Source organism: Girardinichthys multiradiatus, chromosome 6, assembly GCF_021462225.1.
Source record: "Girardinichthys multiradiatus isolate DD_20200921_A chromosome 6, DD_fGirMul_XY1, whole genome shotgun sequence".
Taxonomy (NCBI): domain Eukaryota; kingdom Metazoa; phylum Chordata; class Actinopteri; order Cyprinodontiformes; family Goodeidae; genus Girardinichthys; species Girardinichthys multiradiatus.
The window spans coordinates 2,381,387-2,405,305 of record NC_061799.1 but is presented as its reverse complement, the minus strand read 5'-3'; the positions used below and the strand labels follow the sequence as shown (position 1 = coordinate 2,405,305).

The window sequence follows — 23,919 nt, the reverse complement described above, 5'->3', positions numbered from 1 at the left end:
ACAGGTCGCCAGTCCATCGCAGGGCAACACACAAACAACCACGCACACACTCATTCATACACCTAAGGGCAATTTAGAGTGACCAATTAACCTAACAGGCATGTCTTTGGACTGTGGGAGGAAGCCGGAGTACCCGGTGAGAACCCACGCATGCACGGGGAGAACATGCAAACTCCATGCAGAAAGACCCCTGGTCGGGAATCGAACCCAGGACCTTCTTGCTGCAAGGCAACATTGCTACCAACTGTGTCACCGTGCAGCCCGTGAGATATTAATCAGCTGCTCCCGGTTGTAAGAAACAACCCCGTTGCTATGGCAATGCATCATAACAAATGCCCAAAAATAGAAAGTATTAAGAAAAATCCTCCAAGCTGCACAGCATCCGACACTGGAGTGGACAGTCATCCAAAAAAAAAAAATCAACTGTTTCCAAAAAAGAATAAATCAGAATAAAAAGTAACAGAGCTACTCCAACCTGCTGCCACCTTGAGCAGCGCAATTCTAGATTTTTCTAGAAAAACTTGTTTTCTGTATAAAAGACACCTGTCTACACTCAATCAAATAAACTCCAACCTCTCCACAATGGCCAAGACCAGAGAGCTGTGTGATAGAGGTTGACTCCCACTCACATCCCGCTCCCATTTAGAACGATTCCCATTCCTGTGCCACTTCCATTTTTGTTTTCTTCATTTAGCCTTTTGGCAATTTCTTTGAAAGACCAGTTAGGTCCCTGTTTTTAGCTGTAGTAAAGGCCAGTTAACGGAAAATGAAAAATAATGACGAAATAATAAAATATCAAACAAGGAAACAGACCATGCCTGTCTTAGTTGAATAAACAAAATGTACATAGTTGTATTTTACTCATTCATTAAGTGATCGTTTCCTTTGAACAATGGCATCACTTTTATGTTTCAAGTTGCTGAAACCAAAGAAAAATGCACCTAGCAAGAGAACTGTCCTTGGTGAACAAAAGTTCAAAAAGGCATTACCTTTTAATTTAGAAACTACCTCAATGGTTCACAGCCCTGGTCCTCAGGGACCCCTTCACTTCAAGTTTTAGATGTGTGTCTGTTCCAGCACACCTGATTACAATTCTGACATGACCTCCTATGCAGACATCAAGAATTAGTGGTCCGATTTCAATTCAATTCAGTTTATTTATATAGCGCCAATTCACAACACATGTTCTCTCAAGGCACTTCACAAAAGTCAGGTACATGCATTCCAATTAATCCTAACCATTGAACAGTGCAGTCAGATTCAGTTATTTATTCAAATTGGATAAAAAGCTTTTCTATCTAAGGAAACCCAGCAGATTGCATCGAGTCAGAGACTTGTAGCATTCATTCCTCCCGGATGAGCATGTAGCGACAGTGGACAGTCACTGGTATTGACTTTGCAGCAATCCCTCATACTGAGCATGCACGTAGCAAGAGTGGAGAGGAAAAACTCCCTTTTAACAGGAAGAAACATCCAGCAGAACCAGGCTCAGTGGGAGCGGTCATCTGCTGCGACCGACTGGGGGTTTGAGAGAACAGAGCAGAGACACAAAAAGAACACAGAAGCACTGAACTTCAATCGGCCATTTCTTTTGCTGCCGATCACAAAACCCGATCACTTGTGAAGCAGCATGGAGACACCGTGTGTGTAGTGTAGTGCATCTCCCTTTTTTCTTCACACTGCGCAAGCGCACTGCAGCAAATCCTAAACAAACATGTTGGTCATGTGTAACTTTTACATTGTGTGGTAAAGTTTGCATCCTGCAACACATGCAATGAAAATACCTTGTGGGGGAAGAATGCTTCTTCACATCCAGTTTAATACGTTTAAAGAGCAAGCACTTGGCGGAGTACGGTGAGTTTTCGAGCCTCACTGCAGATAATGAAAAGACACCCAGAGCAGTTAATGCAGCCCACGATCACCAAGACTTGCCAGTATGAGCGTGACAGTCAGAAGGCTAACCCAGTAACCTGAAAAATAATTGAATTCTTTGGGCTAGCCTTTCTCAGTGGGGGAAGACAATGGGTTCCGCCGACTGCTCTCGCATTTGAAGCCCTGCTCTGTGCTGCCGGGAGGCAGGATGCATATTTCACAGACATAGCCCTGCCCAATGCGCACCAGATTTTGCTTATGTACAAAACAGTTACCCATGCGCTCAGGTTGTTTTCTTTTATTAAATAACTTATGATAGTTTATTTGAATTGCAACCTGCATTTGACTGTCAATTTTTCCGTTTTTACTTGACATTATTTGATTTCGGCAATGATTTATCTGATTTTCTCCCTTATTTAGCCTGTTATTGGCCTTAATGTTTTCAATCTGTTAAGGATTGTATTACTTATAGCAGGGTTTTCAGTTGTCTTCTTGACTCAATAGTTGCTGCATTGTGCCTGCAAGTTTTTGTATTTTTTTAATCTTGGAAAAGTAAGTAAAAACATTTCTAAATTGATGATTTTAGGGTTCTGTTTTTTTCAGATCCAGTAGCCAGTAGCACTTATAACCAAATTGGAACATTTACAGTCAATCCAGGTGATCAATATAAGTGATCTGCACTTATGGGTAATCAGTATCAGAATTGGCAGCATAAAACCTGATTGGAGCATCCCTACTCTAAATGCATATTTACATAATAACTAAGCAAGGATAAACATAAACTGTCAAATTTTTATTCTTACGGTATTGGCTTCCCTCGTCCATATTCGCCATTCGCCACCTTAATTCCGCGGCTTTCTCTTCAGCTTCATAGTACATCATTCCAGTCACTGTAGCTACTATAACTTGCTGCATTTTAAGTATTTTCTATATTTCAGTTGTAAACTGATCTAAACCGTTGGGTTATGTTTGCAAGCCAACAAACAACCGCCTCTTGGCACAAGTTGTGGTCATGTGACAGACTACAATACGTGTCAGTACGCACTTTCCACTTTCCAAGAGCATACTTGTCAAGTACGCAAGAACGTACTTGAGTATTGAAAAACGACCCTAGTGTTAAATAAAGTTCCAGCTGCTTTCATTGAAACAGCCCCCTTATTTCCCTCCTCTTCTTGTGTACAAATTCCTTACAAATTTCATTAGTTGTGGACCTTGCTTCAATGTTACCCCTAAATCTTTTTCTACTATAGGAAGCAGTTTTAAGGTATTATGTTTAAAAAATCATCAGGATGAATATTTGCTTCTAAAATGTTATTTTCACATGCAATAGTACAATTGGCCATTTTTAAAAATTGTTATCTTCACCTTAAAGTTTGTGTGGAAGAATAAAATTAATGTTTAGTTTACCTTGTCTGCTTTGCCAACAGGAGAAACCTCAATACTCACCAGGATGTGAATCAGATCTCTGCAGAGGACGCCTTGAAAGGAGAAGACATCCATGCTGCATTCATCTGTACTGAGAATGAGTCTCATGAAGACTTGGTCAGGTAATTTAAAATGTTTCAGTTACATGTGCAAAATGTCTTCGCCCCAAATATGCACTGCACAAAACAAAGTGAAGGAGTATGTGTGTAGTGGTGGTGGGGTTTGGGGTGCACACGAGGATAGTAACACATTTTAAGACTCTTGGCAAGCGCTGTTTCTCTGAATTCAGAATCAAGCAGTGTTCAGAAGAATGAGCAGAAACTTGGACTAGAATAGTTTTCTGGTCAAATAAATAAAGTGTTTTGTTGTTTTTTTAAGTTTAGCAAATTACTTTATCATCAGTCTTATACAATTTTATCTTTTACTTTTATGTTTTACTTCAAAAAAAGTAAAATGGTTCTAAACATGTTTTATTTAACGTTTATTTACACATGTCTGATATTATTTTATTATTAAATTACCTATAAATGATGTTCCTATCATATAAAAATGAAACTATTTCTAGGTTGGGCAAAGCCCCAAGGTTTTTAGGATCCTAACAACCCCTCTGCCTGTACTTACTGTCAAAAAAAAAAGACAGAGAAAAATCCTCACAGAGGAATTTGCTAAATTTTAAGCTGCAGGCTGGTCATCTCCAGCAAGTTCAGCAAAGGTTCTCATTTAAATTCACTAAGCTAACTGGCTACTCTGCCTAAGGCATGCCCATAGTCCACCTGCTTGTTTATTTGGGGGGAGATAGGATTAAAGCAGAAGGAAAATTAGGTATGGCCTGACACTGTAGAAGGTCAAGGATTGAAGATCCTCCAGGGAAATGTTGCCTTTTCAGGCATCTTGAACTGCAAAAGCCATCCTGGTACAGAGGAAAAAACATAAATGCCTTTGTGGATGGCATGCAGTCAGCCTCTCATAAGTTTAACGTTATTCATGTTTTGCCTTTTTGTCACGCAGTTTATCTTCGTTGCTAGAGTTCGATCGTTCAACTTTCTAAGAATCCAGGGTTTTCTAAACATCGTCCTGGACATTGGACATTCAAAGACGCCATTACCCTTTCGAGGGCCTATACCCGCTTATGTATGTCAAACTGTCGGCGCGTTGCCATGCAACATGCGAAGATGTGGAAAGAGAGGAGGAGTCCTTGTCAGACTCAAATGTTACCTGTCTTTTTGCAGTGTGGATAAAAATAGTCATCTACTGCCAGGGATGTAACTTTGTTACGTTGTAAGTTGTTTATTTGTTGAATCATTTACTTTTGTAAAAGGAGTTAGGCTAATTTTGCATTCCTGTTTTAAAAAATCATTCTAATGCTTTTACTGTGATTTACTTAACTTTCCTGTTTTTTTTTTGTATTTTCTGCAGTTTTTCGGTTCCACATCAGTTCAGCAATTAATAAAAAGCTTATTCTTTTTTCTAACACAGAACCAAATATTTAAAATGTTTAAAGCACCTTTATGCTGCGTTTTGGTGTTTCAAAAACTTCACAATAATTTGACTTGGTGTTCATTTTTGGTTAGTAGTTTAAGTGAAGGGTGAAGATTAACAGTTTATAACTGATGAAAAAATATTTGGCTGAAACAGATAACACATTTTGTGATATTTAGAAAAAACTTTCTGCTCAGTCCGTCCAACTAAAGTTGTTATTAAACTCAGAGAAACTATGGTTACTGTGGCTCAAATAAATGTGCTTCTTTTCTCATCTATGTAAATGACTTTTTTAAATGTTATTCTCTCACTCTCTCTCCCACATCTGTGGCTCCATTGTCATCATTTCTTACAATTCTAAAAAGAAAACAGCTTTAAAATAGTTTTTCTTTGATTTTTATACAATGATAACCCCTAAAAACATGTTTATTTATTTTAATTATGCTGTGAGCTATCCCAACATTTCATTAAAATATGTTCCCTCTTTCGTGAACCTGATGTTTTTCTGCCATCGATCCAGCCCTTCATTCCACTTTTGTGTTCTCCACTGACCCATTAGTTCAGTCGTTACTATTAAACACTTTCTGTAGAGAAAAAGGTGTTTAAAAATAGAACATGAAGTCTCTTCTTGGACCTTTCTTGGACTCTCACCTTTTGTCCTGTTATCAATGCTAATATTATAGTTATTAATAAATGTATACATAAAGTGTTATGTATGTATTACATTAAGTAAAGCTCTATCCTTGTTGGATTAGTTTGATTTATTTACTATTACATGTATTATTCAGAAAAATATAACAGCTAACTAATTAATGGTCCGCCTGTAATTAATTTCTTTGATTTATTTCGTATTAATTCTGCCCCTTTAAACAACCCAGAGCTGTATGGTTAGGATGAATGTTCAGGACATATGAGAAAGGGAGGCTTACTTTTCTATTCTGTCTTACTGGAACCAGGAGATATTATCCTGGTTTATTGAGCAACACCTGGTTCTATCTACATGTAGAACTGGACTATTGGACCACCTGCAGCCATGGGATGCAATGTGATGATCTGAAGGACCTTTTAATGTGTTTAGTAACTTTAGGATTAAATGCTTTGATTTTGACTAAAGATCAGATATTTTTCACATCATGATGCAGATCCAGCTAGAAGTTCACAGAGAGGGTTCCTACTGTTTTCCATCACGGCCAGACCATTTAACTTCACCTGTAGCTCAGGTAAAGGTCCCTCATCATGACCCTGATGATGCTCATTAGTGAACCTCCACCTCATGTCTTGCTGGGTGAATCAGTGATTAGCGCTAGCTTACAATTAGCCCATTCTGAGCCTGCTCTCAGGTTTAATGCTAACCTCAGTCTGGGTTAAGCTGCTCTGCTTCCACCTGTTGCTGGGCGCAAACACCCAACAGGCTCCTACTCTCTTGTTGGCTCCACGGCTGCTCTGAAATGAGCGGCCTCCCCTATTGTATCCCTGTTTGATGCGCTCAGTGTAACTTTTCGGGTGATTAATGAGGCAGGCCGAACAGCTGTTCTGGACAAGTCCAGAATGGACACATTTCCAGTCCATCTGAGCCTGTGCGCATAGTTGCGCAGTCGCGGTATCAAGTGTGTGCAAATAACTATTTTTTTTGCCTTCTTTTCCTTTAGACTCATTGTCAAGTTGGGTAGAGAGTGCAGTGCTTATATGGAACACAATAGAAACAAATCAGATTTTTTTATTGTGAAGTTTTGGGGCTTAATGCATGGTCTAACAAAGCACCTGGGTACCACTGTATTTAGGAGCTAGTCTACATGCACCGCCATTCAGTGTGTCTGCTTGTACAGGCATGTGCGAGCGGCATAGAGAAAGCTAACTTAACAATACATACCTCATTTTGATTTTTCTAATTTTTTACAAGGTGTTGTTGTCGGCCAACAGTGAAAAATCGTTGTCTGTGTGCTTTTTTCAGAGTACAACCACTCTTACCAGCGACTGAATCAAAAGTACAGTAAACAGTGAATGGTTGTTGGAGAAAGTGGGTTGGGTTATACCAATTTTTTTGGAGGATGGGGGTTACATTACCAGATGGTGATGTTATTTTGCTGGCAAATGAAATCAAGTTATTTATGCATAATTTGTAAATCGGAGTGATGTTATTATATTGGGGGGGTCATATTGACTTAATCAGGTTTATGAGGGGGGGTATTAACTCCCCCAACCCCCCCACAAATTACGCCATTGTCTTCCACATGAATTATCTTATGAGTTTTTAGCATCTTTGACGACCATCGCTCCCTGGATCACCGGTATCTGGCTCCCAGTGGCTGGCTCTTGTGCCGACTGATCACTTCCACCTTGTCGCCCAGTGAGGATTTGGAGATGGGGCTGTGTGTGACAGAATTATAACTTAAATAGTTTTCAATACCGGTATCTGGCTCCCAGTGGCTGGCTCTTGTGCCGACTGATCACTTCCACCTTGTCGCCCAGTGAGGATTTGGAGATGGGGCTGTGTGTGACAGAATTATAACTTAAATAGTTTTCAATACTGGTAGCTGGACTATTGTCAAAGTATGACAGTCTGCTGTTATAAGGTGAATATATTGTCCATGTATGCTGTCCTAACCAAATGGCAGTTTTAAAGCCTTTTAGATTCCTTCAGCTTGACTCAATCAGTGTCAGGGCCCGCACACATACTTGGTCATACACTGGACCTTATTATCTCTCATGGTCTTCTTGTATCTATTATAGAGATTTGGGACATGTATTTCAGACCATTTTCCACTCTTCTCCTGGCAAAACCTATGCTTCCAGCATGTCTCAGCAACACCATCACTCCCTCCACTGCAGGACAGTTTGCTGCTGCCTTTAGAAGCACTGAATTATACTCCACTGAAAGGCCAGACATCCTTCTGTGTCCTGAAGAATTTACTACTTCTTTCCAGTGCACCTGCACAGAGATTTTGGACTTCATTGCACCTCTAAAGCTGTCTTCAACAAAAATCAAGCCAGACCCCTGGCTCATTAAAATCACCCATGCCATCAGACAGAGCTGCAGACAGGCAGAACACAGATGGAAGAAGGACAGGCTTCATGTGCCCCTGGGAATATTTAGAAACTGTCTATGTGACTACCAAAATGCTGTTAAGCAGGCTAAGTCTTAGTAACTTTATAATTTAATTTCCTCCAGTTGTAATCAGCCTATGCTGCTAATTACCACCATTCATTGTCATTTATCCCTGTTTCAGTGTTCTGAAAACTGCTATACAGTCAGTCTGTGATGGTTTTCCTTAATTACCTTGTTAATAAAATAGACTTTATCTAGCTAAACATTGCTTGTATGTATAGTGCAGTGTAACTATGTACTACTGCTGTCTTTGATCAGTTTGAGCTGGTGTCACACACCTCTTTCAAGTGGTTCATCAGCAAGACCTACTAACTACCCTCTGGACATCATTCCCTCTAAGGTGTTCAAACAGTCCTTCAACACCATTGGTCCATGCCTTCTGACTGTCATAAATTGTTGTATAAATTCAGGTTCTGTTCTGTCTGTTTTCAAACATGTGGTCAGGCCCCTTATTAAAAAATCTGACTTAGATCCTGCTGTCTTTTCTAATTTTAGGCCGGTTTCCCATTTGGCATTTCTGTCTAAAGTTCTGGAGAGGATTGTTTTCATCCAACTACAATCCTTTCTAGAAAATAACATGTTCAAAGAATTTCAGTCTAGCTTCAGATCTAGACATAGCAATGAATCTGCACCACTCACATTACTGAATGATATTCTCGTATCTCTCGATGCTAAAAAAATAAATAAATAATCAGCTCTGCTGGTGATGCTGGACATTATATGGCAGATTTTGATACTGTGGACCACCCGGCCCTCATCACTCGTATGGCTCAGCAGGTTGGCCTTCAGGGAGCAGTGCTTGAGTGGCTTAAGTCTTATTTTAAATTCAATTAAAAAATACGTTATTAATTCCAAAGGGAAGTTAAATGGTGTTGTAATTTATATCATACAGGTTTCTTCAAAGAGCGGTTGTAGATGCTGATGGCTGTGGGCAGGAAGGATCTCCTGTAGCGGTCTGTCTTACAGCAGATCTGAAGAAGCCTCTGACTGAAGACACTTTGTTGTCGTACAACAGTCTCATGAAGAGGATGCTCAGGGTTCTCCATAATGTTCTTCATTTTATGTTTAATCTGTGTTTGCACAATGATTTCCAGAGGAGTCCCCAGCACAGAGTCAGGCTTCTTTATCAGGTTGTTGAGCTTGTTAAAGTCCCTGGCTCTGATGCTGCTACCCCAGCAGATGATTGAAGAAGAGATTACCCTCTCCACAACAAAATAGTTCAATCTAATCATACAGATTTCAAGTCGGGTACATGCATTTTAATTATTCCTAACTATCACTGATCTAGCAGTACTTTCTATAGGAAAGAAAAGTGAAACATTTATGGTTATAGCTCCGTTAGAGGCTTCATCTAGGAGAGAAAGACAGCTAAACAGATAACCTCTGAGCCAATTTCAAGTATGAAAGAGAGCACCTACAGATAGTCACAATAGAAGCTCAGCCAGTAGCTATGACTTAGAGACTGGATTAAACACCAAAAGACAGGGCCAAGTGTAACATCTGTATAAGGTGAGCATTAAGTGGTTGGCAGCAGTAGCTTGGCTGATGTACTGCTCCAGGAAGGTGCCACAGTTAAACACAGAGCCAGACCAGATGTAGCTTCTAGGAAGTGAAAAGCAGATAACATGGAGTTAAAAGCTGAAAAAACAGCAAATTATGCAAAATTAGAGTAGTATGAGAATGTAGCAGAGAGTAAAAGTGGTCAGTATGTCCTCCAGCAGTCTAAACCTATAGCAGCATAGCTACAGAGATAGCTCAGGAAAACCTAAGCCAGTCTAACTATAAGCCTTATCAAAAAGGAAAGTTTTAAGCCTAGCCTTAAAAGTAGACAGGGTGTCTGCCTCACGGACTAAAGCTGGGAGCTGGTTCCACAGGAGAAGAGCCTGTTAACTAAAAGATCTGCCTCCCATTCTACTTCTAGAGACTCTAGGAACCACCAGAAAACCTGCAGTCTGAGATCAAAGTGCTCTGTTAGAAACATATGGACCAGTCAGATCTCTGATGTATGATGGAGCTAGATCATTACGGACTTTATATGTGAGAAGGAGAATTTTAAATTCTATTCTGAATTTAACAGGGAGCCAATGAAGGGAAGCTAAAATAGGAGAAATGTTTGCAGAAATACTCAGATGATTCTGAGTATTTCTTTAGATGGCAGGAGTCTGTCTTGTACTGAGTACATGAGTCTTCTGGAGTTTCTGACAAAACAAATTAGGTTGAATTGTATTAAATGCACGGGAGAAATCAAAGAACATGATCCTCACAGTGCTGCTGGGTGGTCCAGGAGGTCTTCCACAACACTGGAACATTTTTTTCTGGGCCAGGCTAATGTTAAAGAGGTGCTGCAGAATCCCACAGAGCTGCTCTACAAAGGCCTTAAAGATTCTTGGGCTGGCAGCCTTATTCTTTCCAGTTGCATCTTCACCTGACTTGAGACACACATGTGGAGGAGGGCAAAGGGAGCACCAGCATCATCGGATTTGGTTGAAGACAAAAATTTAGAAGCAGAAGGGTCCATGGCTGAGGTGGTATATAAAACATTTGAGATGTGCCATGAAAGCTGTAGGTCAAAGGAGGGTCGGGTGTTTGTTTGGCTGTGTGCAGGAGGGAAGGATGTTGAGCTTGTTTCTGAACTGAACCTATTGAAGAATGTGTTTAGTTCATTGGCTCTGTCCAGACATCCATTGGTCCGATCGTCCTTCTGCTTGAAGCTTGTGATCTTCTTCATCCCTGACCTCAGATCTCGGATATTGCTATGCTGGAGCTTGCCCTCCAGTGTCGTCTTGTACACCTCCTTGCTGTCTTTAATTTTGATTTTAAGTTGCTTCTTTATACTCCTCAACAATTCCCTGTCTCAGTCTCTGGAGGTCCTTTTTTTCTTGTTAAGCAAGTCCTTCAGGTCAGGTTTAATCCTGGGTTTGTTACTGAGAAACGTGTCACCGTTTTGGTTGGTGATGGTATTATCCACACCAAAGTTTATATAGTCGATTACACATATCAGTCATTGCATTGATGTTCTCTCCATGTGGCTGGCACAGTGCATCCTAGTATGTTGCCTCAAAGCAACCTTGCGGGGCTTCTCAGCTTCCTGTAACCATCTTCTCACAATTCTCTTTATTAAAGGTTGACTTTGAAGAAGGGGCTTATATTTCGAGCAGAGAAAAACATGATTGTGATCTGATATGCTTAGAGGAGGTTTTGCTTTAGAGATGTATGAGTCCTTGATATTTGCCTAAAACTAATCCAATGATTTCTTTTCTCTGGTAGAGCAGCTGACAAACTGTTGAAATGTTGGAAGCGTAGCATTGAGTGAGGGGTGGTTAAAATCACCAGATATTGCCACAACTGCATTGGGGGTGTTGTGTCTGTACCTTAGTAACAACTAAGCTGATGACATCACTTGCAGTGTCGGCAACAGCTAAAGGTGGAATGTAAACTGTTGTTAAAATAACATTGGTCAACTCTCTAGATAAATAATATGGACAAAAACTTGCTGCTAACAGTTCAAAATCTGGGCTGCAGAAACGACACTTCACAGTAACATGTCCTGGATTACACCTTCTGTTGTTCACAAGTACTGCTAGTCCACCTCCTTTACATTTGCCGCTCTTTAAATCTGTCTGTTGGTATGGTCAGAAAGCCTAGCAGAGGGACGATGTAGTCAGGGATATGGATGGAAGAAATGGTCCACAATATGATGGACCATTTCTGGGTGCAATTCCTCTCAAACTACTTACCATCTCTTCAAGTAAGCCAGAAGTCATGATGCTTGTTGATCCTCAGCTGCCATTGGCATCGGGACATCCCAGCCAAAGACATCGAAAGGCCCCCCGGAGCACAGGAACCCCAGGAGAACCACCGCCTGGACTACGGCAGCCCCTGCAGAGAAGAGCAGGGGAGAGTCCCAGGGCAACCACCCAGCAGCCACAGTGCAGGAGCCCCAGGAAGCTCCAGCAACAAGCCCACAGGCCCCATAGCTAGATCTGCCATGAGACACTTGGACATATCACTCTCCAAGCAGAGGCCTGAAAGAGCCCAGGGGTCCAGGCCTCAGCAAACAGCCACTGGGAGTGAGGCAGCACACACCAAAGAACCCAGCCCCAGACACAGAGAACCACAAGTACACCGGCAGGTAGTGTGGCTGAGAGGAAGTAGGCCCCACACTTAATGGGGGGCCTAAACTGATCCAGGAGAGGGAGCACCCCAAGACCCAACCTGACAAAAAACAGGCTCACACGTTCGCACCCTCATGCGTACACAAAAAAACACTGACACCCACGGACCCAATGTAAAGACAAACAACAATGGACATCGTACACTCACTCACACTCCCCAAACATACTAGATACTCCCAGGTCCAGGTGCTGATACCCCATAGGGACAACAAGCCCCCGGACCCAGAAGGTGGTCCCCTTCCCTCCAGGCGTGGAGACAGGCAGACCGGCCCAGCACCTGAACCTGGTCTGGACTAGCCTGGGCTCGTGCCTGGACCTAAGCAACTCCGGCCTGGACCCCGACCTTCCGCCCCAACCCCAGTCCCCAACCACCTCCATCCTCATCCTGAGAGGGGGCCATATTCAAAAGAAAGGTCTACATGGTCCAAACTAGCCCGCAAACCAGAGCCGCCATGGAATGAAATGGTCCCAATCCCCCAATAAATTCTGATCCCAACCCCATGAGCCCTCCCACCCCTAATAAACTCCTACATGAATTTCCCCTCAGGGCCAACCCCAACCAGGACACAGATATCAAACACATGGCCCAGAATCCAAACGCCATGAATCCTCTACAGCACATGGGCACAGCTCCACAGGTGAGCTTCATCCCCAAAAAGCCGACGAAGCGTACCACACACAGCGAAAGCTCCACACACAACCCTGCTCGAAGCACCCCCCCTGCATCCTGCCTCCACCACACGACAGCAAGACAAGGGCCCCGCACAATGCTAACCCAGCCCCCGCCCACAGGCGCAACAGAGCAGACGCCGTCAACACACCACATCACTGCCATTGCAACTATAGCCCAGGGAGAAACATTATCCAGCTTAGCTCTACCACTACCGCTCAGCCGATCCAAATGCTGGTGACCTGCATCCAAGGAGAGGACACAACCCCTCACTCCACACACTGCAGCCTCCCATGACATTCTCTAGCTCGTTGCAACAACCATCTCCCCCCCCACTCCTCCCCAGACACAACAGCCAGCAGAGCAACACACCTCCAAGCTCGCCTAACCACTCGGCCAGTGCCAGCGGCCCCTGTCCATCAGTTTGTGAGAGAGAAACATGCACCAACCGGGTAACCAGGCTGGGCAGGCTAACAGCTCCAGGCCAAGCACAACCCGTCAGCCACCCCAGTGCAGGCACAAGACATGCTCCTCGGCCCCACCCAACCGGCCGCCATCCGCAGCCCGGCGCACGGCTAGGGGCAAGAGCCACAGAAGCATTGAAGCCACAGAAGCATTGGAAGAAGGCCACCACAGCACGCCAAGGACCGGGCACTCGCAAACCCCACAACCTAGAGAGGTGCCCCATGGTTGGCCTCCAACACCGTACACCTCGCCACACCAAGCAGGCAGGCCATCCCCTCCACCAAAGGGAAGCCACATCCCAATCAACACTGCACACTACCAGGCCAAGACCCCCTCACCAGAGCCCAACTCGAGGCAAACGGGGCAACAAAACACATCCCACAGCAACACCAAGGCCGCCAACAAGAAACACCCGACCCAAATGACAGGCCCACCCAAATGCAAGTTCCGGGCCAGCATAGGGACATGCACCCCCCATAAACAAACGATCCAATCCACCCACCCAGGCAGTCAAGCAGTCCCCGCGGTGCAAAGAGGCTGCACTCCCTCCCGAGATGCAGAACCATCAACCTTCCATGCAGGCCAAGCAAAAACGACAGAGCCAAGCCAAGCCCCAGTTCTCCCCAAGCCAACACCTCAGCAACACCACACATCCTTCCATACATCGGTAGGGGCATGTTGCAGAATACCAACCCCAAGCACACACCTCCCACCAGGTACTACCCAGCAGACGAGCAAACCCCACCTCAGTATAAGGCCGAGAAGCCCGATGCAACCGCCGAGCCCAACAACGCCCACCCTGCAGCACCCACACTCGGAGGCCAGAGCCGCTGCTCACAGGACCACCGCCCCAACACCACAGCACGCCATACAGCTAAGGATTGAACACAGCAAAGAGCACCCAAAGCAAAAGCCATGCACAAAGCCCACACCGTGGAAATGCGCCCCCACCAGCACCAAAGTGCACCCCCACGAAGAGAAGACCCAGAGCATCCAGGTCCAAGAACATGCCTGGCACCCATAGCTGTGCCAAAAGTACCCACACTAGAAAACCCACACCGAAGCCCACAAAAGGCAGAGAGCCCACAGAGCCAAAAAGAGAACCCACCAATAAGCCCAGACCAGCTGACCCCTAGATCAACCAGCACGCCTGCGCAAACCATGCAGGCCCCTATGACCCCTCTCCCACAGACAGAACCGGGACCAACGTCAGGATCCAGAACCCAGACAAGGAACCAAAATCTGAAACGGAACCACCAAGGTCCAAACGATTCCCATCCCCACCCAGGTCCAAATGATGCCCATCCCCACCCAAGGCCAACCACCAACCTCCACCCCAGAAAAACACCTACACCCACCCAAACATTCGAACAACTCCCAGAACACATAAGACATTAGACGACCAGGTTGACTTTGCATCTGCAATGAGACGGTAACTACCTACCAGTTTAGGACGCCCCTACACCCACTGATGCACCAAAGGCGGCCCACAGGCCAGTGCCGACGACTGCCAGAGCATGCGTCGGCCCTAAACCCTCGGCTATACACCTGCCCGACCAAAGCCCCCCCCCCCCCCCCCAGCCCAGCCCAGCCAGGACCCCATGTTCATCAAACCAATCTTTCACCAGTCTTGCTGTGTGTATTGGTGCATTGTCATCCTGATACACGGTACCGCCTTCAGGATACAATGTTTGAACCATTGGATGCACATGGTCCTCCAGAATGGTTCGGTAGTCATTGGCAGTGACGCGCCCATCTAGCACAAGTATTGGGCCAAGGGAATGCCATGATATGGCAGCACAAACCATCACTGATCCACCCCCATGCTTCACTCTGGGCATGCAACAGTCTGGGTGGTACGCTCTGGGGCTTCTCCACACCGTAACACTCTCGAATGTGGGGAAAACAGAAAAGGACTCTCACATTGCATGTTTGCCAAACTTGTAAATTATGGATTTGGTCAGCGGGTCTCTCAACGTAATTGATCAAATTTTATTGACAGGACAACAGGGTAAAGGAGAACCCTCTTGTCCAGACAGGACGTTCTTCTCTGGATACACAATGGATTCTTGGCAGCAGTGGAAGATTGCGTGCCTGACTACAATGTCGGTCGAGGACGTAGAAGATGTTTACATATTTACCCTTTTGATAACAGGATTTCTGCTTTTTGGAGTTTGTGGTTACCTGGCTTATCGAGTGATTCGCAAAACGTGGGCGGCTGTTCAAAGCATTCCAAAGCTGCCTGCGATGTTGGATGGAGTGTGTAGAGTGATCAACACTCAGACTGAAATGTTAAAGAAAACAGAATCGCAAGCTGGACACGATTCTTGAACAGAATCACAGGCTGGCAGCAGTTGGACTCAAAGGTTAAAGGATATGATCTTGGAGAAGTTGTATGCTCGAGATCTGCGGAAAGTACCAGAAATTTGGCTATTTGGATTCGCAATTGAGACATACCAGTAAAACTCTTAAGGTAGTCGGAAATTCACAACTGCCTGAACCACAAAGTTTATTGTTTTCCAACATCTGGGGTTCCAATGTGCCTTGGCAACGTCTGCAGACTGGCTATCAACAAAATATCTCCTGGATGTTATATAAACACGACGCTCTTCCCCAGCACTCCCCTACCAGCTATATGCTGATAGGACTATGCGGCCGATTGATAAAAATTCCACCTCTCTTCTCAAGGAAAATGGCGCTTCTATCAGTGTTGACAGTCTAATTCTTGCAATCACACTCAGACTTATATATTCGCACCCTCAAGATTCCACTGTACCCCTGCTAAATCTTTACTTATGTGTGTTTTGCTTACCCCTACTGAGGTTTTTTGTAGTACTTCAGATTGTATTCTGCTAAGAATAGTCCAAAATGTGATTTATTTTTTTTCCTCCTATCTTACTTTACCTAAATGTGTGATTTTATTACTTTTCATAGATTTTCAGATTTCTCAGAAGGATTTCTGGCGAAAGCCAAATATTATTAGTATTTGAAAATTTGGACTAAAGCTGTTTTTACAATGACCATAGATTTTTATATTTCTTAGAAGGATTTTATTACAACTATTTCATACCAAACATTATTAGTATTTAAAAGGTTTTGACCTAAACTGTTTTATTCCAGTGACCCAGCTACTGTACTCAGACTTCAGTGAGTGCCCATGATTGTTACTATTTGAATGATAGGACCACAACTGCCTCATACCAGCAACCCCAAGGAATAATATTATCACTTTTCTTCAAGCACAGGATGAATTCCTTACTAAAGAGGACTTAATGAGCTATTTACCTCTATTAGAAAGATTGGATTAGAACCAGCTCTTACCAGTAAACTCCCAAGGATTATTAATGTCATTTGATTTGTTTTTCTGTGTTTGATTTTCGGTATCATTGTAATGTTTTTCCTAATGTACAGCGCTTTGAGTACCGTGTTGCTGAAAAGCGCTATATATTTGCGAGGGCTTTACATATTATTTTGAGGGCCATCGTTTGATTACCTGATCATTTAGGAAATGTTACTTTATCCAGAAATTGGTCAGTGTCGTTTTCTGAAAAGGTCTATCTGTGGGAGTATAAAGCTTGGTAGAAATCTCTGAAAGTGCTTTTTATTCTTTCAGAATCATAAACTGGTTTTCCTGTCGAGTCTTTAACAGTAAATGTAGTTGCTTTTCTTTATTTTTAGCTGATTAGCTAAAAAGCTACTTGATTTATTGCCATGTTCAAAGTTTTCTTTTCAGTCTTTCCACTAAGGGTTTTTTTAACAATAATTTAATTTAATTCTAGTTTTTCTTTACGTTGTTTGCTCAGCATTTCCTCTTCCTGGGAAGCTTCTAAGAACCCAGACGAGAGTAAGAGTGATGAACATTTGAGAAGAAAGTATATTCTCTGTGATTAAGGTGAAGAGATTGCCATGCATCGCAAAGTCCGTAATCACTCGTGTACTGTTTAACTATATTTATTGATTGCCAACTGCGCTGAGTCCTTGTTGTGCTCAGCCTAATTCTTCATTTAGACCAATGCTGAGATCGCCCTCAAGAAGAAGTGAGCAATCCAAGTGTTTAGTCAGTGAAGAAAAGAAGAATGGGGGGTTATCAATGTTTGAGGCATATATACTGACAATATATATCTTTCGGTTATGTATAGATATTTTTATTATAAATCTACCCTCTGGGTCTGTACGTGTCTAATAATGTAAAGTTAACATTTTTGTGAATTAAGATTGCTACCTCTCTTTGCCTAGAATTATAGCAGGCAGAAAACAAATTAGGAAACTCTGGTGATTTAAGATAATTTGCAGCTGTGGCAGATTTATGAATCTCTTGTAATAAGACGTCTGCCTGTAGTCTTTTAAGCTGATTAAAATATTTTAACTTTTTCTCTCTGGTGCCAGCTCCCTGCACATTCCATGTGACAAACCTTAGTGTACCCATAGTTCTGATGTGTGTCGCTAAAGTTGGACAGCGCACGTCACCATAGAAACAGATAGACCCAAGTGAAATCATAGTTAGTGTTTGGGGTTGCCTGATATGAAATCTAGAAGCAGAGACATAGCAGAGAAAAGACACAAAATTAGGAAGGTCCTGGGGATAAGAGAGGGTGAGAGTTATAATGTTATGTTAAGTGTTTGTGTGTGACAGAAAGAAAAAAGACAGAGAGGTGCAGTAAGGAGGGTAAATAAGAGGTAGATGTGAGGAGACAAAAAGGAGCAGATACCCAAAAGCCCAGCCTTGGCCCCGCCCACATCAAACAATGTAAACATCATGCTGAGCTGTGTTTTACATTAGATGACATTTGCCAGTAACCACTGTTACATGTTTTAGATTAACCTGCTGTTGCTCCTAATAAAGCCACGGAGTGATCTCCTAGTCCCTGAACAACTGACCATTGACAAAGTTTATCTACAGCCGATGTAGCTCTGGTGCCTTCGGTGATATATTTCTTCCTGATTGGGAATAAAACTCTCCTCCAATCGAGGATCTCCTTTGGGAACTGGTCATTAACGCTGAAGTTCGTTCCCTCTCTGCCCCCACTTCTGACCTGCTGTTTATGCTTATAGTGTTCGAATTTTGCTACAGTTGCCCGAGGTCCGTTGGGATCAGGCTTCTTTGTGATGCTTTTTACCTCGTCACTTGGGAGTTTCAGCTGACTTTGGAGAAATTCACGGACTGTGTATTCAGCGTCCTCCTCTGCCCGTTCTGGGATGCCAGAGAAGACAAGGTTGTCCTGCATGCTCCGAGCCTGTATATCCAGGATGGTCTCCTTCATTTTTTTATTTTCTCCGGACAGCTGTGTCATTCCATCGGTAAGGGAGTTGTTCCTAGCTAAACTCCAGACACTCCGTCAGAGCTTGAAATTCCCTGTGGAGAACTTTCACCAGTGCGAGACAAGCATCCAGGCTGATTACCTTCTTCTCCATAGGGTTCATGACATCAGCATAGCTTTTCCCTGGACAGAAAGTGGAGTTGCTGGCCGAGCACTCTGAACGGGTGCGTTTTGATGTTGGTGTGGCCATGAGTGGAGATTTTTATGGCTTGCCCATTACAGTGTTATCATAACATTCATCTACGTAGTTCTCCAGGCTTTGCAAGGTTTCCTCATCCAGTTTTGTTTTATTAGGAAAATTTGAGACACAGGTTTGTATTTTACACTTTTATGTGTTCGGCTTGAATTTATTGGCTTGAGTTCTGTCATGTTTGTTTACCAATACACCGCCATGTTACTTACGCACAGCTCTCGTGAGATCTCAGCTGCTCATCACTTCTCTTTTCTATGTAAGGAAACTCAGCAGATTGCATTAGCTTTGTTTCCATTGGCCATCAAATTATTGTAATTATTTAAAAACATTACGTAATGAACACAAAAAAACTCCAGTTTTTCAATAAAACGTTTTTGAGCTAGGATTAGGTGGTTTTTTTGGCTATATTAAAATTGGTGTATTTTGCAAAACTGCAATGGAAACACTTTTTTCGCATCACATGAGTCCCATGATCAACAAATACAGTAAGTAGTATTGAGGATGATGGTGCATCATGTTGGAATTCACCAGGAGATGGAGTATTTTTTAACTTTAGTTTGCTACAGGGGCATTACCAGCATTTTAGATTCCAAAAAGCAATATGAGTATTTATCAAGATCTTGAAGTGGCCATACGTCGCCGGCATGTTTTTTAATGAGTTATCACGTGAACAAATTTATTCACGTGTGATTTTAATTGTATTTCTTATTTAATGGAAACACTGGAATTGCACAATTGTGTTTTTTCGACATTGGCAGAATATCGACAAAGTTTGCGCACATTTGTAATGGAAACGCAGCTAGTGACTTGCAGCATTCACTCCTCCTGGACATTAAACAATTGCTCTCTCAAAGCATTCTCCACCTAAATAATAATAAACAGGAATGGATTTTGTTTGATGCCTCCAGTAAATCATGCTTTGTTTCACCCAGCCTATGTCCTTTGCACCCCGCCCCCTACCCCCAGGCACTTCAATTAGGTGGTAAAAAATCTAGGGGTGAAACTTGTCTGTTGCTTAAAACTTGACAAGCAGGTTGATTCTGTTGTGATAACCTTTTTCCAGATTCGTCTGCTGTCTAAAGTAAAGCCATTGCTTAGCCGCAGCAATCTGGAGAAGGCCATCCACACCTTTGTTAGTTGTAGACTTGATTACTGTAATATGTCGTATCATTAAGTATTCAGTTTCCCAGTAGGGGGTTTTCAATGACGTCACTGATGTCGCAGCCTCAGTTCGAGTCCACTATCTTGGGTGTCTTACTTATTGCTTCACACTTTTTGCAACATTAAAACACTGCATACTTTTTTGACTATGGATAAGTATCTAGAGTCGTTACAGACTCTTGATATTGCCTTTTTGTAGTATACATGATAGTTATATTACTAGATAATACATTTACAGTATAACAGTAAAGGTATGTTGCAGCCTACATCTAGCTGGTCACGGTGTGAGAGCATAGCTTACTGATAGGTCACAGCGCTGAGTGCTGCCACCCTGCTCAAAATCAACTGATCTGCTCACAGTCTTGGCAGACTACTTTTCAGAATATTATTACAATACATGTAGACAAACATTATTTATTTACCTGTCACAAAATGTGCACTGGACTCTCGAGCATGGGTGAGGTTCAAGACGTCCAAATCCACCCTGGAGATCTGATTCAGCAACAGTAGTCACCGTTGTGTACTCTGTGTTTTTGTTTTCTCAGAGTGATTTTCTATGATGGCTGGCAGACAATAGAATGAACGTTGTTCTTGACCATCACTCACAGCACATCCCACACTAAAGCAAGTTTTCCTCTTAGTTAAATTAAATGGTCTGGAGTTTTGCTTCACTGATCATGCTCAAACAATAAAAACAGGCTGCAGCTGCCACCCAAGATGTAGCGAAGTGCTACATCATTTGAAAATCCCCCGTTACAACTTGTACCAAATTCTGTTGCTCGCTCATTGACTAACTCACGTAAACATGAAAATATTACTTCTATTTATTTTATCTCTCCACTGGTTTCTGGTTTGGTTCAGGAAACAGTTTAAACTGCTGCTCTTTGTTTTTAAAGCACTGAATGGCCTTGCACTGCCCTACCTAGCTGAACTTTTGAAATCCCAAAAACCCAGCAGATCCCGGTCTGCTGGTCAACATCTGCTGGAGAAAGCTAAACTTAAAGACCTTATTTAAAAAGGCTTCTGATTAGATTTTTAGTGTTTTAAATTTTCTTTCTAATGTTTTTATTTCTAGTTTTAACTTGACACAATTGTTTTTAAATTCTGCATTTGTTTTATTTTGTAAAGCACCTTGGCCAATGCAAGGCATTGTTGGAAGGTGCAATATAAATATATTTTGACTGATTTGAGTTTGATTGATTGCTTTTTAGCCTTCTTCCACATTGAAAGTTTTTGTATGAATTGTGGGGAAAGGAACTATGTGTACAGAATGTGACTGTATTAGACTTAATTTTATTTGAATACATTGAATCGGACGAAATGAACTAGGGTTGGATTGTGTTGATATAGGGCTGCACAATATACGGAAATGTAATTTTTGCAATATCACAACTCAAGGACTGCTTGGATGCAACACTCACTATGCTATAATATATCAGATGCCATGTATTAAAACTCAGCCAATGTTATATTTGGTTAGTTAGATGAACTTTTATTGGAGCTTGTGAACATGGAAAAAAAAGACTAGGAAAATGTGGCTTAATTGCAATTAATATTATACGTGCTTTTAGATTACTAGTTGTGAATTGATGCTATATAAATAGACTCAATTGAATTTGCTTATATTAGTGATTCTAAGCAGGAAAATAAATAGCTTTTCTTTGTTAATAGTATGATGTGTTTGCCTTCTTTTTCTTTCTTTTTCAATAAACTTTTGCAACTTCTGCTGTTTTACTCTCTTCTTTCCGTAGGATGTTTCTGGAAGCAGGGAAGCACGTCTGTGTCGAGTATCCCATGACCCTGTCCTACAAAGCTGCTGCTGAACTTTGGGATTTAGCCCAGAAAAAAGGTGAGTTGTATTGGTTTTATAATACTATTATTAACCTGTATGTTCAATGTTTAGTTTTAAAATGTACCCCTCCCAAAAGTATATTAAATACACTGAAATACATTGTTCTTGTTTTGAAATATTATCAACACTATTTGTGTTTGGGCTACATTAGAAAACTATAATAATAATCTGATATTCTTAATTGACAAAAATATTTACATAACAGAAGCCAGGTCAGTTTAACACCTGCAACAGTTTAAGGATGTGAACAGCTTCAGGTTGTTTTTCTGTGTTTATCTGTAGGAGTGATTCTACATGAGGAGCACATTGAGCTGCTGACAGAAGATTACAAACAGTTAAAGAAAGAAGTAGATGGTAAAGTCCTGCTAGAAGGTTCTCTTCATTTTACTGGTAAGAGGCAAGAGATGTATCTACATTTCCATACTGTTATGTAAGACAATGGTAAATGGCCTGCACTTGTGCAGCACTTTGACAAATCCCCAGAAACCCCGAGGCGCATTACACTACAATCAGCCATTCATACACTGACAGTGGTGAGCTACAATGTAGCCACAGCTGCCCAGGCTCTTCTCTTCATCTCATTCTCCTTTTCTCTTCCTGGGTGTCCTTTTCTCTATGAAAAATTTAATTCAAAAGTGTTTTGAGGGCAATGGAAGAAAGGTAATTGTTCAAGGGAAAAGTGTTTTGAGGGCAATGGAAGAAAGGTCATTGTTCAAGGGAGGCACACATATATTTTTAAACTTTATAAAAAGGAAATGTGCCTATCTGTGTATTTATTATGTATGTACAGGTAGTTAAAATAACTTTTAAAGTAAAACCTTTGCAACCCCAAAAAATATAAAAAATAACAATATTTTTAAGTCTTTGTTTAAGAAGGCTGTATTTTTATTTAAATAGTACGTCCTGTTCTGTTTCAGGTGGAACTCTAAAGCCTGGATTTGGTTTTCCAGCATTCAGTGGAATCGCTCGCCTTTGTTGGCTGGTTGACTTGTTTGGTGAGCTTTCAGTAACAGCAGCAACTTTTGAACAGGATGCTGGAAAAGGCTACAGCAAGATGACGGCACAGCTGCTAACTTCTAACAGCAGGTTAAATATCATCTTGTCATCTTACATCAGTGTTTACTGCAGACATACGTCTATTAGATTAGTTCTATTTTCAACGTTCTCTTTCAGCTTTCCTTTATTATAAAAAAATATAAGCAGCCCTGCTTTTTCCTGGCACATTTGAAAACCAAAACACAGACTTTTCAGTAAATTATTTTAATTTCTGCTGCAGGTGGGTTAATAGCCAGAGATAAGTCTAGTTATCTGCTGCCTTCATTATTCCTAAAACCCAGGGATTCATTTCATTGCAATATCAACTGTATATTAAAATCAGAGCTAGATGAGCTAAAATAAGTCTGTGTGAATAAAGCTGCCTTTGTTCACACAGTTCTGGTTTATTGTCTGAAATCTGGCTGGTCACAGGTGTCCAGTGTTTAAAAGCAAAACAGTGACCTTTACAATGTAAAAAATAATGTGCTAGTCTCAGTAATGTACGTTAACAATTAAAAAGAAAACACTTGATTACATTTTCTGTAACTATAAAAAATGCTATTTTAGGTGAACTATAAGTTGGAATAAAATGGTTAAAATCACAAAGCTGCATCACATCAGGTCAGTGACAACAAACAGTCGGCTAGTTTTCTTTGACAGAAAACATTTTACGAATTGCCATAGTAAACCACACTTGACTGCAGTGTTTTTTCGTTAGTATTAAATTGGAACATATATAACGGACTCTGAATCCATTTGTATAATTGTCCTGAATATTTGTGATCTGTTTGTTTTGTAAAGTGCCTTGAGATGACACTTGTTGTGAATTGGTGCCATATAAACCAATAAAATTATATTGACATTTAGTTTGGTTTGCTCCTGACTGCTGAGATTTATGGAGCTGTCAGAGGCCTTCAGAAAGAACATTGTATTGGTTTCTGAGTCTAGTAAGGGATTTAAAGAGGTCTCAGAAGAAATCAGCCATTCCACTGTGGTGAAAAGTCGTTGGTTACGTACTGTAACCCCAGATTCTATGAGTATAGGCGCACCCCTTTAAGGCTATCGCTAGTGGGTTTATCCCTTCGCGCGCAGCGCAGCACTGAAAACTTTAGTCCACGCCCACCTGCTGTATGCCTCACTGGGTCCATCCAGACCACAACTGAACATC

General features: G+C 42.0%; 1 protein-coding gene across 1 annotated transcript in view; it reads left to right on the top strand.

Annotated features, from left to right (window-relative positions):
* The window catches only part of blvra (biliverdin reductase A), a 43,914-nt gene that overhangs the window by 7,832 nt on the left and 12,163 nt on the right, over positions 1–23,919 (top strand). The window contains exons 3-6 of the mRNA XM_047367326.1: positions 3,300–3,419; positions 21,616–21,713; positions 21,999–22,106; positions 22,634–22,802. Of these exons, the coding sequence (XP_047223282.1) occupies positions 3,300–3,419; positions 21,616–21,713; positions 21,999–22,106; positions 22,634–22,802 (495 nt within the window). The remainder of the gene's footprint in view (positions 1–3,299; positions 3,420–21,615; positions 21,714–21,998; positions 22,107–22,633; positions 22,803–23,919) is intronic.